At 40.4% G+C, this 16,869-nt stretch overlaps 1 protein-coding gene across 13 annotated transcripts in view; it reads left to right on the top strand.

Moving 5' to 3' along the window:
• Nucleotides 1-16,869, top strand: part of ST3GAL3 (ST3 beta-galactoside alpha-2,3-sialyltransferase 3) — a 188,463-nt gene that overhangs the window by 116,966 nt on the left and 54,628 nt on the right. For 12 of the 13 annotated variants that reach the window (XR_003707254.2, XM_077928801.1, XM_028733756.2 and 9 more), the window contains 3 exons: nt 7,548-7,611; nt 10,591-10,686; nt 11,836-12,022. Coding sequence is in view for 12 of the 13 variants with exons in the window: in XM_077928801.1 (XP_077784927.1) it covers nt 7,548-7,611; nt 10,591-10,686; nt 11,836-12,022 (347 nt within the window). In the remaining variant the exon portion in view is untranslated. Of the gene's footprint in view, nt 1-7,547; nt 7,612-10,590; nt 10,691-11,835; nt 12,023-16,869 lie in introns of those variants that run through there. The other variant, XM_077928806.1, reaches the window with a different exon arrangement.

The raw sequence follows: 16,869 nt of genomic DNA, 5'->3' as shown, positions 1-16,869 counted from the left end.
TGATCCTAGAATTGCGCTTCATGAGGTCTTGTGTATTGTTAGATATGATTTAATTAACACTGTGCATGGGGAACTGGTAACAGTCTCACTGTAGCATCTGTCTTCACACTGCAGTAGGAGCGGGACTGAGTGTAAATAAATCTGCTCTATATGAGGCAATATATATTATTATTCATATAATGACATTAGTTTCCCTAATAAGGGGAGGGTCTTGGAAGCATGAGCTTGCCATTCTTATAGTCCTTGTACCTAGTATAAGGAGGAATTTGTTCACCCTTTCCCTTTCATTGTACCAGACCCAGTCAGTGTAGATGTAATAAGCTGTATACATTGTTCTTCTCTTATGCTTCCCTCTTAGCAAAGCGGATGATTAAATACAGCTGTGCAAATTGTCCAGAAATAGAAACTCTTCATTCACTGCAAGAGATTTGCACCATTCTTTATCTGCTGGCTTTCAAGGTGTGCAGATACAGAGAGGAATACAGGTCTTTGTACTAGGTTGTTTTAGGTCTCGGAAGCAGCTGATCAAGTCTTTTGCCAAGTAGAATCAAAATGGAGAACCTCAGCACAGGATGACTGAATATATTTGGCAGTCTTTGCTTTGCATTTCCAGGTTGCTGCCAGCTTGTGTCACCACTACAGTGTTATGTAAATCCAGGGTTTTATATTGGATTTTCTTCAGTTAAAAACAGAAACTGCCATTACTTAAATGGCTGGGAGCTGAAGCAATGGGAGCAAAACAACTGAATGGATTGTTTAATGCCCTCATGGGACAGAACTTTGTGCCAGGATTCAGTCCAAGGCAGTTTGTATATGTGGGAGGGAAGAATTATTACTCTCTGTAAACTGGTGAGCCTAATGGCTGTGCTGACAGGCTAGGAGCGTGAGAGAGGCAAATGGCAACCTTCTCGCATCACACGTCACTGGGATTCTTACATCAGCTTTTTCTGCTTATCCCAGGGGATGCATTGGGGATGAATAATAGTGACCTGATGATGGGATCAGCACCTCATTAAGGTCTTCAGTCAGGGCTAGTCTGGTGCCAGTTGAAAGGAGACTGCAAGAAGAAGTTGCTGGTGCTTGCCAGAACTACAGCAACTGGAGAAATTGAGCGATGCTTGAGAAGAGGATGTGCCAGTTTAGCATCAGAGGGCAGCTAATCCTTCATAAAGACTCTACCTTTGTCAAGGAAGTGTATAGCATACCATGAGAAGTGCTTGGTGCAAATGTTCAGGAGCTTCAGTCTGCTTGTCAGCTGTTTGATTTGAAATGGCAAGGGGGATTAACTTGCTTTGTTCTGTGAACTTGGGATCACCCTGGCTGTGATGTACATAGTCTGCACAGTAACATTTTAAAGTTTCAAGCTGTTGTACCAGACTGTTTTAGTCAGTGAGTTGTTTGTCAAACTGATTCCTAGAGTTCTTCTTCTATGCCTTTTCTGGGTTGGCTTCACCAAGAAGCAAGCTAACCAAAACTTTAGTGTTGAGATTGGACCAGGTTTCATATCAGTAGACTACAGGATATTTTATAATTATTAATAAGCATGGTTGGTTTCAACATAGCAATTTGTTACAAATGTCACACCTGCCATAACTTCTTAAGTTATTTACTCAAATGCAAAAACAAGCAATAGAAAAAAACTTATTCATTTATTTATATAACAAAGCCGATATGCTGCTTAATCAACAAAAACTTATTTGCCATAAAACTATGTAAAATAATGTCTGAGAAGGCACACATTATGAAAATGTCATGTCAGAATTCTTCACCTATGTGAATTTTCTGGAACAGCTCTTGCTGGCTCCTGATCATGGGATTGTCCTAGAAAAATCTGTGTGGATGACCAATTTTAACTTCACATTTTTCACATATATGCCTACATTCCTGTGGAGGCAAGTGTTACGTCAAAGTGTTTGCTTTTATGAGCTCTGCAGGGTAGAAAGCTATGCATGCACAGTTGGAAGTATTGACCTCCAGGGCATACTGGAACAAGCACATCTGAGCACTACCAAACACAATCTATGCCATTCCCTTCCCTAAACATTCTTTTAGCTGCATAGCAGTCTCTTTTCACATCTGGCATGCTGATATAAATAATACTTTATCTCTGTTGATAAAATACAGATGCATGCTGACATCAAAATTCAAATTTGCACTGAACCAAACTATCTGTCTTTACACCTCCTTCTTGGCTTCTTGCCCAGATCTGTGTCTGGAGGAGCTGAAGTTCAGAGAGCAGGAGTTCTTTCCCATTTTCACTCCCTCATCAACCTCCTGTGTTCATTGAGAACCTTTTTTCAGTCTGCTGTGTTATGGTAACTATTCTACATTAACACGATGAGGTTCAGCAGTCTGTTTCTTTCATGAATGGATCTCTTGCTATCTACAGAGGTTTTAGGGTGCAACTTCCTCCATCTTCTAATGAAAACAATTGTCAAAGAGCATAAATAAAACACTACATCCTTTCCAGTTAACCTGCCCATGCATAAGATTTACATGAGAGACCCTTCTATAGGTGCCTTCCACCTTCAGAAATTTAGGCAAGTGGCAATTAGGTAAAGAATAACAATTGGAGCACCAACACCGAAAATCCCCTTCACTTGTTTCCCACTTGCCTAAATCTCTGTGGTGGGTAGGCGGGGGCAAACAAACAAACAGTTTAACCATATTGAATGGTTGGGGGCTAAGGAAGGGGTGAGATTCTTTTTTGTTTATCTGCTAATTAGTGCTTGTGAGTGTTGCTTTGTTTATTGTTTGCTTATTGCTAATGTTGTTTATTACTGCTAAGGTGCGTTGATTTTGTTTTCCTAATATGTTTTATGGAATACTAACATATTCTATGATTCCCCCCTCCTTTTTTCTAGGTATAATGTACTTGCATATATTTTTCTGTGACATAAGTCACTAGGAAGCTCTTGAGTAACAAGTGACTAATAAGTTTAAATAATAATAATAGTAATAATATATTACACCTTTCCTCCAAGAAGCTGGTGGTTCATGCCCCCCCCCCCACTTTATCCTCACAAGAACCCTGTGAAGTAGATTTGATTAGGAAGGCTTGCCTTGCATGTAGTCACCCAATGAGCTTCATGGCCAAGTGAAGATTTGATCCTGGTTTTTTATGTCATAGTATGATGTAGCCAAAGTGTTTTGTTCCACTTTGGTTGGCCTTTTACTCTGTGGGATAGGAATCCCATGAATATTGATTGGCACTTCCCAAGAGAACAGAGAGCATTCTAAAATTACTCAAAGAGAGGAGGAAAAATAGATGCAGCGCCCTTATCTGAGAGTTACCCTTTTCTTAGTTATGATGAACCTAAAAGTATGCATTTCGGATGAGATGAGGCCTTAGCTGGAACCCGCATATCTTCATTGGCCTTTTTTTCCACCAAAGCTTCCATTGAAACCCCTTTGAAGTTTTTCCTAATACCCAAGACTCTGGAAATAGCTTGCATGCCCCTGGCAAAAATCCTAGAAGCTTGAGGATCAAGAATAATACCCCCTAAGGAATCAGAAAAGCAAAAGTATGTTCCATGTACAGCTGGATGTTGCTCAACATCCAATTTTGATGTCTTTCCACATGTGTTACAGCTCATCTACATAGTTTTCTGTGGTCCTGATTTATTGCTATTATGCTAATCTAGGAATTTAAGAAGTTAAAACCCTCAGAGCAGGTACATCATAAACTGGGTGTGCCCTGCATTGGTATCATGTATCTGGTTATGAAAACTGCATATATCACTCCAGAGCAAAGCATCCTACATCTGATTGCATTCATTTGAAGAGCAGCTATGTGGCACTGGATATCTTTGTGCCATGGCTGCTTTGTTTTCTCACAGTATGAACTCTGACTTCAGTTGTACTCATCAGCTGTGTGCTCCTTTTGCAGAGTTGTGAGTCACAAAGTGCTGAACATGACCTAGAGAAGGCTGATCTATACCAGAATCCTGCAGCAGGTACCTTGGTTTTAAGTTGCTAAGGCAGGGTCAAGCAAGGTCAGGTAGGTCAGGACCTGGGACAGCTCACAGTGCAAATTCCCAGGAACAGTTGAGATTGTTCTGCCAAAAGATCTGGTATTTGTAGTGCAGATTTAGATATCATACACACCATGCATTTCTCCCGCCCCTAAGAATCCTGGGAACTGTAGTTTCTCCCTTACAGAGCTACAATTCCCAGCACCCTTAGCAAGCTATAGTTCCCAGGATTCTTGAAGGGTATGTGTGTTTTAAATGCACTTGAAATGTATGGTGGTTATGCAGCCTTAGTTATATATCAGAAAGAGAATTGTTACAGGGTTGAGAGACCTGTGTCTGCATTCCATATCTTCACCCATCCTCTCTTTACTTGCTGCAACATACTCTTGCATTTCTTAGGCTGTAAGAATCCCATAGTTTCTTGCTGCTTTCTTACATCTCCAGCATTCCAACAAAATGTCTCTTGGCTAAATTTGTAGCATATAAAAGCAGCAGTGCTAACCTTGTGGTCTAGATTTTTCTAGCACAAATATTACCAGCTTTCCTAGCACCTGACAACATTGTTACACCTTGACTTGTGTCTCACAAACCTGTTCTAGGAGCCTCCCATGTAAAGTCAAATTAATGGCATGTGTGCAGGTGTCAGATGCTCATTGCCAGAGAAGTTCTGCTCAGGTGAATTTTTCAAATAGAGACCAATGGGAGATAAAATACTAAAACTCACTTTTTCTCATTGCTTACTGTTTTGGAACATTTTTTAAAATGAAAGACACTATATAAACTTAGATGGAGCTGACTCATGTGGCAAACTGACCAAACTTGCTTGGAACACTGCATCCCATCAGTGCTTGTTGATCCCTGAAGTGGATGCTGAGTCATTAAGCCCAGTGGCTGTTTATTTAGCCTTAATGTAGAAGAGGAGTGAGAACAGCACGTTGTAGACAGGAAGCTGAGTATTCTTTGGAGGGGAATTTGTATGGTTTGGACCTCTGGCAGAATCTCTGCTTTGTTCAGGGTAGGTTGGCTTTAGATGAGTGCAACAGGATGCACCAAGAATTTTACTAGGATCATTTTGAGATCTAGATCTATTACAAACCTGCATAGTTAGAAAGCTGGAAAAAGACCTTGTTACTTGGGAATAACTCATACTAAATAAGCTGGGGCCAACCTGGGTTGTAAAAAAATATTAACTGTGTTATTATCTGTTCAGTCAGCTCCCTGAGCACTAAGGAATCAGTATTCTTATGTGCATGTCAGCATTTCATAACAATTTATTTTGCTATGGTGCTATCCTCCATTGCAATACATTAACTTATAGAAGTTGGCATATATGAAAACATAAAACAAAAATGTACAAATCCATTAGATAGCTATTGAAAGCCACTATAATTTCCTTAGGAGAGTCCCCCCCCACCCCTGAATTTTATTCCACTAATACAAGAGGTACACCAATTTTTGGCGGCTTCTTCTGCGCTAGAGCCTTGAGATTTACTAGCCTGAACCAGTCATAAAAAGTGGAGCAGGGCTAGTTGAAATTATCTGCTGTCTCCTACAATGAGTCATACATTGGGATACACAGTTTACATAAGTTACTGCTTCACAGGATGTTCAACTGAAAATAGTGCTCAGAACACTTTCCCTTCTCCCCCTCCATTTTCAAAAGAAAGAAAAAAACCTACTTAAGGAAGAGCACGCCTCAATGGAACTTTATTCTGAGTGAAATGCATAGGATTATACTCTCATTGTCTTCTTTCCCATCCATTATTCATCTTTAAATGAAAGGTCTGGCCTCTACCATTTTAGTTGGGAGCTCCAGCTAAGGCGGGGAGTTGTAAAAGGTTTGCAACATTAGGAGGAAATAGCCTTATGCCAAGTCAGACTTTTTCTCTTCTTCCTCCCCTCTCCCATTTACCATGCTGCTTGATAAAAGCTGCCTCCACTCAGGATATACACTCTTCACAGCCCTTCAAGCAGCCACAATTCTTTACTTTACTGTCTAATGATAGATAGATCTTGTAATCTTTGCATATTATATATTATCTGCCTTTTCCATTAACTTGCAGAATTCTGTTTTCATAGTGTAAGTCTTTCCCTTGTTTAAATGTTTAATTTTAAAATTAAGGAGGTAGCATTATTTTGAGAATGCACAAAAGAAAAGAAAAATACCTCCAGTGAGAGCAGGATCCAGTACACGATACTCCTGATTTAGTACTATGTCATTCATCACTTTTGGTTCTTGGTTAAAATGAGTTCTTTATTGTTTACTATAGTATCATGTTCCAAAAGCAGGTTCAGTGCTGAAAAGTCATGTGTACATCTTTAATAGCCAATCTAAACTAAACCTCGTAGCAATCGTCACAACTTTGTAAGGTTTGGTTGAACTTGTGTGGGGGAGGGGAGGTGTGGCCATCCCCTGTCCCTCCAATTTTAAGGGTATTCCATTAAAGGAATCTGGGGTTGTGGATCTTGTCCGAAGCCCAGGGAGGGGCTAGGGCCATGCCATGACCCCATCGGGAACCTGGGGGGAGCTCGAATTGATTTTCATCGATGGGGCTCCCCCTATTGGTGGTTGACCCTTACAAGACTCCCTGCGTGGTGGGCAGGAGTCAGATATAGTCAGGTCAATTCCAGTGCCTAAGCCAATACCAGTCACATTCTGTAACCAATAAAGTTGTGGCCAAAATTTGCCCAATAACCATTAACCTAATATCTGTGTCCTTGTGTCTTATTCATCATGGGGGGGGGGGTGACATCAGGGTCTTGACATGCAAACAGATTCAGTGCTGAAAAGTCATGTGTACATCTGTACATCTTGAATAGCCAATCTAAACTTGAGTTTGTAGTACATCTGTACAAGAGTTGGAGCCCAATGATCTGGTTATGACATAGAGGTGGGTGTCTACAAATCTGCCTGTCTCTAGATTGCCACATTGCTGCTTGCTCCCTGGCTCATTAGATAGAAACCACATTAATCTACCAGGGGCTGCCTGTAACTGCACTACATAGGGTGGCATCTAATGTTGTGGAGTTGACTTATGGCATACTTGCCAAAATTGTTTGCCACCCTTGATTGCACTGAATAGACCTGTTGCACATATGAGTAATGCACGTAGCTCCCTCCTTACATGTAGAAAGTTCTGCAGGTCTTTAGTGAAAGCAATGTGGTTTATTGTTCAGGATATCCACTTGGTACACATCAGAAAGAGAAGCAAAGAGGGAAGACACTGTATGTAACAAAGAAACAATGGAGAAATAGATTCTCAAAGGTGCCTATGTTTATTGAAGCTCAGTCATTTTGGAAATATAATTTTATTTTTCAGAGTCAATCTGAATTTTTAGCTCTAGGACATTCCTGAATCAAAATAATGTGCTATAACATATAACCTAAAGAATGTATTTATGTAATGTTTGTTGCCCTTTGTCTAATTTCTAATTGTTATGCTGTAACTTAAATATACCAGTGCAAATTCATTCATTAATCATCTTGGTCCCTGAAGTCTTTGTACATCAATACTATTGGGGGGGGGGGGAATGAAGCAAGCTAACCCTTCTAATGTATTTTTTTCTTAACAGATAATCTGATCAAAGCCATCTTGTCAGCAACCAAAGATTATCGTCTTACTCCAGCCCTTGATAGGTGAGTAGATTCTTTTGGGAGACTGAAGGAGCCCCTGGGAGTTGCTGGCCATTAATAAACAGCCTCCCTATGGGCTCTTGGTTTTGGAATAAAATGAGGAGCTGGGAGTGATGCTCCTGTTCCAATCCATGGGGTCTATAAAATAGTGTTTTTGACAGCTTCAGAAATTTTATTCTCTAGTGTTACCGCAATCTGCTTGATTCCCTACATTTCAAAATAAATAACTGACAATCTTTCAACAAATGCATTAACTTGTCACAACCTCCCCCAAGGTATCATTGTAAGGCAGCAGAATTGCACAGTGTTTATTCAGACAACTATAAGGTTCAGCTTGTTCTCACTAACAGCTCCTCTTCTAAACCCTATGTTTATAGCTGTGGGGCAGTGGAGCTGATAGCAAGACTGATTATGGAAATTTTTACCTGGCTTTTGGAGGCATGAGCTGTTAATGCACATATTCATGGGAGCAGCAAACTTGGATGTAGTGGCGGACATGTTCATTTGTTCCCCCTCCCCCAATGTTTTGCTTTTAATATAGAACAGTCTTCACTAATCTATTGGCACATGGTAGAACCTCACACCTATTGTTGTTGTCTAATACTAGCTTAGCGCAAAATTCTTGCTGTTTTCCTTTGCCTCAATTTCTTCTACTGAGCTTTGTACCTCACTAAACATATTTTACATTCTGAATTGGCAAGAAAAAATTGAGATAACTCTGTTCTGGGTCACCTGTCATAACCCATAGTTTAAAACAAACAGTGGTTTAGTGTGAACAGGCCGCATGTCCCATTTCTACTGCTGCAGTTCCATGGATGAACCAAACCAGAATCTGGCATGTTGTGTTGCTCACACCCAGGAAAACCACAAGTGGTAACCAAGGTTTGTTCTTGGCTTACCGCTTGTGATTTGTTTGGAAGAAAGAAGCCACAATCCTTGGTAGAGATTAAACTGATGGAAGGGAAAGATAAGAGAGACTTGAGGAAGTATGCAAGGAATTAAGGCTACACAGAGATTAAAGGTTAAATATGGAGTTCTACAGAGCAGAGTAGAGTTAACCCATCCTAAAATCAGACAATTTTAAATAAATACTTTTCCAAGCTTTTAGACAAGTCATTTTCATTCTCCTTTCCATTGAGTTACCTTAAAATAGTAAAATAGAAGAATAATAGTCCATTTTTATACAGACTGGATATGAGAATGAGTTAAATCAAGATTGCAGATCACTGTATATACTTGAAATATTACTGAAGTGAGGTGATAGTATTGCAGTTTTCAGTTGAAGCAAGAAGTGTTACCCTTGTTCTTGAACAAAAAATTCAATCAGTATCTCATCTTGTCTAGGAGCATTTCCAAGTGTCTGTCTTACTTCTGATGTGACAACTTTATGGAAATGTGGTCTGGTTTACAGACAGCCTACTATTGTGCTGTACTTTCTGCTTCAGGTGTGGTACTCCTTTGAGGCAGTTTTCAGTGTTTTTCTATGGTATCCCAGAGCATTCCTACTCTTCTGTTTCACATTGTTGGAGCCACTAAATGTAACCACAAATCATATGGTATTTGGGACCTAGTTTCCAAAGTTGTACTCAACAATACACAATATTTTTAATGTATATAGGACTTTACAGAGCAATAAGTGGGAGGAAGAAGGAGAAGGAGTGAAATTAAGGAAGTGGCTTGTGTAGTACATAGACAGTTTTTACTCATCCTTCAGCCTCCAATTCCTGTTGGCAATTACTGTACTTTTCTGTGTACAAGACGAGGGTTTTTTACTTGAAAGCAATGTAAATAAATCAGGGGTCGTCTTAAACATGAGTAGTGCAGAGGAGGGATGTGCGCAGCCACAAGCAGGAGCTTGTGTGCGGCGATTGGGTGGGTGAGTTGTGGCTGCGGCAGGGGCTGCCATGGATTGGCTGCAACTGTGATTGTCAGCATTTTTCAGTCGTTTGATTTATTCTTGGCATTCCTCCCACCCCCAAAAAAAGCTCAACACCTCTGGGCCATCTCCCCCCATTTTCTCCCCCCCCCCCAGTCATACATGGGGGCGTGTTAAACACGGAAAAATAAGGCAATTCTTAAAATTACAATGCTCTTATTATGTCCTTGAAAGAGGATGTAAAAAGGAGCCTTTGAATGTAGTCTCTTTGACTTCTCCTGAACTACAGGAAGCACTGATGAGGAAATGTTGAAGGATCTGGATTGGGAATTTTATCTTGTATAAAAGGAGGACAGCATGGGACAATAATGCTTTTATATTATTTATTTCATTTATGTCCCACTTTTCCTCCAGTGATCTCAAAGTGGCATACAACCCCCCTTCCACTATATCCTCACAACATCCTAGTGAGGTAGGCTAGGTGAAGGGAAAGTGACTGGCCCATTGTATGTAACAGGGAGTGAAGCAAAGTGTACCATCCAGTCCATTGAGCAGAGGACAAGAGGAATTTGGATTAAACACAGATCCAGGTCTAATGTCAAAGTGAATAGTAAAATAAAGGGAAGAGAATCGCACTAGGAATTCTAACATGATTTTAACCAACAATCTACAACTGTCATTTTCCTCTTAAGGATTGTTTATTTGGGACCTTTCTCTGCATATTTTCCTGTGCATAGATAAATGGTATTTAATTAAGCAGTTACTATTCTTCTGTGCAAACAAAATCTGCACTTAGTTTCACTGTTTAACTCTTCCCTTGCAGTTGTTTCATTATGAAAAGAAACATTTTGTTAGCTATTTAAATGCAGTGATTTCATCTTGAGCCAATAAGCCTAAGTAGATATGGTGAGAACATTTCCTCCTTTTGCTACCTGTGTTGCTATGCTCCCTGTATTATAAATTGTCAGAGTTTGTTACTGCAAATTAATAGAGTACAGCCTCCTGATTATACTTACAGTGCCTGAATTGGATCTTGACCAGGAGGAGCTCTGTGCTTGTGGATTTCACTGTTTACCCAACTGCCCTTATCTCTGCTTCCTTCCCAGTCTCAGTTGCCGGAGATGTGTTATTGTGGGAAATGGTGGCATTCTAGCAAACAAGTCACTGGGTTTGAAAATCGATGACTACGACATTGTTATCAGGTGAGTTGTCCGCACAGGGGAGAGGAAGAGGTGTTCTATAATTATTTTCCTACTATATGCAGTAGAGGTTTGCAGCACCTCTGGCCCTGTCAGATTCCAGTGTCCTTGGCACAATATGCCTCACATAAAAGACTAAGGCTGGAATTAGAAGGTATGGCAGATGTGGGGCTGCTGCTAAAAACAGCACCTTCTTGTTTCATTCTCTTCCGCTTCCGCACTAGCAACTAATAATACAATGTGTGACATAAAATCATCTCATTCTGTGTTGCAAACAGCTAATGAAATGTAGTGGGGAAACCTGGGGCACACTGGCAAGATGTTAAATGTTTTTCATTATCGGGGAGGCATAGGAGGATGTGGGACTACTGCTTTTCAGAACAGCCATTCTGATATTGTCTAGTCCTGAACTATAAAGAGATAGAGACCCAGTTGCCAGTTTCTTGGTTTCCTGTCGGATGGAAATTGTGGCGCAACGGTGACATCTCTTCATATGCCGAGTACCCAAGGGCATTCAAGGAGCTCCTTTTCCAGAGTTGGATACCTAAAAATTTCATCTTCCAGTGCTTAGGGATGCTCTGGTTTGTGGACAACTAGTTTCAGTTTATAAGGCAGTCTTGCTAGCACTACCTCATGAGCACGATTATACCACAAACTAAATTGTAGGTGAAAAGTTCTATGCACTCATGCTTTGTGATAAGCTTTGATGATAAATATCGGCCCATGCCATAGTCCTAGTAGAGAATAACTACTTACCAGCAGTTCAATATGTTCTAGGAAAGATCAAGATAGTGTAGATGGATGAGAATGGGCACTAATAACTTCCTTTATATTTGTATTGAGAATAGTGGCTGGCTCTTTATTTGAGTGCTTAGCTTCTCACTTTGGCCTGTGGAAGAATCAGGAAACACTAAATTCTGAAATTCTTGGTTGCTCAGTCAGGCCTAATTGATCATCTCTTTATACACATTAACTCCAGAAGTTGGATGCAAGCAGTTTTAACTGTTTCACTGGCAGTTACGAGCTCTCAGCATATTTGCTCATGTCTGACTTTTGTTTAATTTTATAGTTTCTATCCTGTGTTTTTGCTACCATTTCAAACTGAACTCTGGTGTAAATGCAACTGCCCGCTCTTCTCTGAACTCTCTGTAGGCTGAACTCTGCTCCAGTGAAAGGCTTTGAAAAGGATGTTGGTGGCAAGACAACAATGCGAATAACATACCCAGAAGGGGCCATCCAGAAACCAGAGCAATATGAAAAGGATTCCCTCTTTGTGCTGGCAGGGTTCAAGTGGCAGGATTTCAAGTGGCTGAAGTACATTGTTTACAAGGAAAAAGTGGTAAGAGTTACTCTGGAGAAGAACTCCTGGTATTTCCTGACTTTTTGCTTGTAGCTCTCAGTGCTGTGCTTACATTTCTTGCACAGCTCTGTTTCTGTGGAATGCATCCTTTCCATTTGCCTTTCGAAGTAATAAAATGGGCTTCAGAATGCCTTTCTAATCTCAAATGACCCTGAGTTTGAACACTGACAAAATGAAGCAGAAATGTGGGGTTTGAGGCATGTAATAAATAAATAATTTAAAATGGCAGCGTAAGAACAACATATCTTTGTAGGCTGCTTGTTATTGATAAAAACAAGGCTGATAAATTAATCCAATATTCAAGGCAAATAAATTCAAACAAAATAGAAAAATGATTTGGGGGATAAACTAGGCTATCTAGAAGCACCTCATATCCCAGCAGAATACAGTCTGCTCAGCCCATCGATAAACAGATTCAATGGAGGACTTTAACGAGTGTTTGAGGTAAGAACACTCCAGTCAGGCTGCTATTCCTTTTCAGGTTATTTTTGGTCTCACATACCTGTTTCATTCTGGCCTTTTTTAGCAGCTTGAGACATAAGCTGTACTGTAAGCATGGAACACATTTTTTCATAGGTTGAGAATCCAGTGTGGGGTAGTGGAACCCTGGGAGTCTAGGGTTCAAATCCCCACTCAGCCATGCTCACTGAGTGATCATGAAACAGTTACTGCCTCTCAGCCTAACCTACCTCTTAGAGTTGCTGTGGGGCTTAAATGTTGAGAGGGAGAACCATGTCCACCATCCACAGCTACTTAGAGAAAAAAATGAATATAAATGCAATAAGTTAACAAACATTAGGGATAACCATGTTTCTAGTTTGGAAGTGTCAGCATTGTCTCATCTTTTCTATTGGAAAAGGCGGCAGCAGAAAGATACTTAAAAATGCAGATTGCCAAACTTAGCTCAGACACTTTTTAAATAACTGGGCAGCCCTGATTCATACATGCAATGCTATTTAGTGGGTTGGATTCAAATATACTTCCTTACCTCAATAAAATGATTTCATCTGTAGGAAACTCTCCTTGAACATCTGGTTCATGTTGGTAAAGGAGCCAAATGAGGGCAAAGGTTTCCTTGGAAATAAGTAGCCTCTAGGTTTTCCCCGCTCTAAAAAAATAACCCTATACCTACTTTCACCAGTAGGCTGCCAAAATGAACAGCTTATGGAGCAAGTGCCTGCGGCATCAGGAAGATGTCTTTAGTAGTGTAAGTCTGGTGTTGAGTGAGCACCTGCCTGCAAGTGCAGCCACGCTCAACAGCCTGCTCATTGCAGAGGTGTGTCTGATGCACAGTGTGCAGGGATGACGTTGGAGGTCGAATAGGGTGCAGCTGAATCTGGGCAAGGGGAAATGCTTCTGTTTTTATTCCATATGCACATCAGTTGTCTTCTATAAGATCTGAACAATCTTCAATCTTTAGGAAAGAAAGACAAAATTTACTATGGAGTGAAATGTTCTCTCCTAGCAAATCTTAGTACTGTATATGGGCTCCAGAGGCACCAGTGGAGGAAGGAACAAAAGAAACTGACCATCTCCTGTACAGTACCTACTTCAGTGATTATTTCATTAGAAATAATGGGGAAATGTCTTACTACAGTTCATCTGGATTTTTTTCTCCATATGCTTATACCTGCCTGTGGAATCATTACGGTCTCTTTAAGACCATAGAAACCACTATATATTGATGGCAGCAACTCTTTTTTCTCCTTTCCCTTTTTTTTTTACTGGTTTTGAATATTGTGTAAGCATGCAGAGAACAGTGGATAGCTCAAGTGGCAACTAATTCTTCTTGTGCAACACATTACCACTGTGGGTATTACCTTATTAGCAGATTTATTTAGTCACACATGAACTCTCTGCCACCATCCAGGAAGAGCCAGCACAACAATACAGTCTCCCCCCCCCCCAAACCAATGAATGATCCAAATAGGTTAAAATTAATCCTCTTTGCCTTGCATCAAAGAGGAAATGGGTGCTTTAAACATTTAAAATGAATCACAGTCACAAGGTAAGCAAAAGGGGAGCAAAGGGAGGGGCAATGCTATTAAACTGATTCTCTCTAGAAGGTGTTGTACACACAGGGAGTGGAGCAGAAATTCTCTTTCACTCCCCTTCTTTGACCTTGTTCTTGCAAGGCAGTTTTCCAGGACAAACTGAGAGGCACGTTCAGGGAGGAGTTAAAATATGTGTCATAGGAGTTTGGGAAGGTCCTTTAATCCTTTTATAAAGCAATTGCCAAACTGCTGCTGGGACAGGAGTTAGCATTCCTGGGGGACAACGTACAGAACTGTAGTATTTCTGAACCTCTTTCATCCTGCCCAAATAAAAGCTCTCACATTATAAATATGAAAGGAATTGGGAAAGTACTTTCTGCTTTGAAGTTTTAGCTTTAGACCACTTGACAATGCTGCATCTGAAACCTTGCCTCTCTCCCCACAAGCTTCAGGGAGATGTACGTCTTCTTGTTGTTGTTTAGGCATTGTTTCCCACACTTGTAATCTGCTGGTATTTGCAAATACTATTAGCATGACTTTCCATTGATATGCTCATTTTTTAATGTTCTATTCATTTTTTTAGTGCTCTCTGGAGGTGAGGTAGTGTGCTCAGTAGCTTGCACAGGGTGTCTAGTTCCCCATGCATTTATTCATTACCAAGGAAGGAGTTTATCTCATGCTGTTGCCTATTTTCAGAGTTCTCAGTCACTAAACATGCTGTGTTTCTTTGCCTCTCCAGCTTTACTGTCATTTCAGTTCAGTGTTTTGTTTGTTTTTGAATTTATTTATGTTGTAGTTCGGGGGGGGGGGGGGAGATAGGGGCTTCTGCACTACTCTCAGCACTCTTAACAAACTACAGTTCACAGGATTCTTTGGGGAAAGCCATAACAGTGCCCCGACTTATAGGCATGTGAAGACTTTATTAGAGCTAATGGGGAAATAGTTGACACTTAACAGCACTTCCTGTAGGATGGCACGCTTAAGTACCAATTTACAGTTGGAGGGGGAAGTCTCCCAGTGGGATGACACAGCACTGCCAGAGGCCTCTCAGTAGCTCCATAGAAAGAGTTCAGAGATGTGCATGTCCTGCTGGCTGTGTTATTGCAATGACACCAAAATTGTAGTCAATGGGAGGAAAATAAGAAGTAAAAAGGGGAGAAATAAGAAAATACCCCTTCCTGTCCTATAGAGAAGACTGTGCTAAAGCTGCTGGAGTCAGCTTTAGTTTTGTTACACCAACTAAGATTAGCAGTTAGGTTTATGGCCTTTTTGGCTTGTCTGTGCATGGCTGTGTAATAAGGAGACACACAAGTTGTCCCAACAGCTTCATGCAGAATGGTAGTTGCTGTAAATTCTTCAGTTTAGCACAACAAAAGATCATACAAATCCATGCAGGTTAAACACATTTTGAAAAGTAGGAGCTTGTGTATACACACACACACACACACACACACACACACACACACTCACAAAGTGTATTTATGTAAGCATAAGGCAGACATTTCCCTGCTGAACTCCCAGTTTGTCTTAGTGTTTGCCATATATAAATCATAATTTAGTTTATATGTGGGAGAAGCAGAAAATCTGGCAGCGTTGGCCTGCCCACACAACAGTAGACAAGCATAAGTCTACAAGACTATACAGGTTTGCACAGGATATCTTTGGCAGTGCTGAAACTGTTCTTTTCACTGTGGTGCTCTCCATCAGGTGGATGGCTATAAGTGAAAGGGAAAAGTGCTTAATATTAAGGTCAGCATCACAGAAATGACATAAAATGAGTGCCTTTTTGAGAACAGGTGACCCATCAAATCCTTAGAAAGTGTTGAATGGCGTATTACAACTGAGAATATGCATGAGTTCATTTCTGCAGTCTACAAATACAAAACCCATTGAGAGCTCTTGAAGTTAGAAGGCATTGTGGATGGTTATGAAAATCATGTACTTGAAGTATGTGCTATGCACAAAGGTATTTGACATTTCTTCCTCTTTCTTCTTAACGTTTGAGTTTCCTCTGATAGCCAAATATCTAAGTATTTACTTACTCCAGTTATCCACTTGTAAACTCTGTGGAGAAAAGCATCTATGCACTGAAGGTTTCAAAGAGAATATTTGTGTATCATGAGCATGGTGATCTGAGTATTTGTGATCCAGTTTCTTTAAAAATGTATGTTTTTGAGTGCTCAGAACTACATTCTGCAGTACAGTCTTCAGACCTTACTCCAGTCTTTTGATTTGTTTGGAGGGCTTCTGCTTAGGTGAAGGCAAACATTTAGCATCTGACTTGCAGCCTGGAACAAGAAACTGTTTAGAGCACTATATTCAAAACCATCTGCAAGTACCATGCAAGCTTACCAGCTACTGACTAAAACTCCCTGTTTAGTTACATGTCTTTATTATTTATCACATCAGAATTCTTCTTCCTTTTCTTCTGTTTGTGCTTCTCATGAACAATGTAAGCAAATGTAAGCAGATGAGTCTTGAGTTGCTAATTGAGAGTGCCTACTTTGGGGCCTAACCAAAGTTATATGTGGGCAGAAACACTTCCCATTTGTCAGTCTAGTAAACCTACCTATCACTTGTGCAATGGAGTCAGGGATTGTATAACTACATTCCTGGTTGGGTGGGGCACACAAAGAGGGACATGGTGAATTGGAGCATTGTTTGGTCTACATCTGCCCTTTTCCGTTTCCTCTCTCAATTGTTGCCAATTGTACCAAAGGCCAACTGCATTCACCTAGATACTTTTAGGCAAGCCTCCATTCTCATTCATTGTTCTGTGTAATTTTCATAAACTTGTTCCTGAAGTATAAAGCACAAAAATATCCCCTTACA

Source organism: Podarcis muralis, chromosome 5, assembly GCF_964188315.1.
Source record: "Podarcis muralis chromosome 5, rPodMur119.hap1.1, whole genome shotgun sequence".
In the NCBI taxonomy this organism is placed as follows: Eukaryota; Metazoa; Chordata; class Lepidosauria; order Squamata; family Lacertidae; genus Podarcis; species Podarcis muralis.
This window is presented reverse-complemented; position numbering and strand designations above follow the sequence as displayed.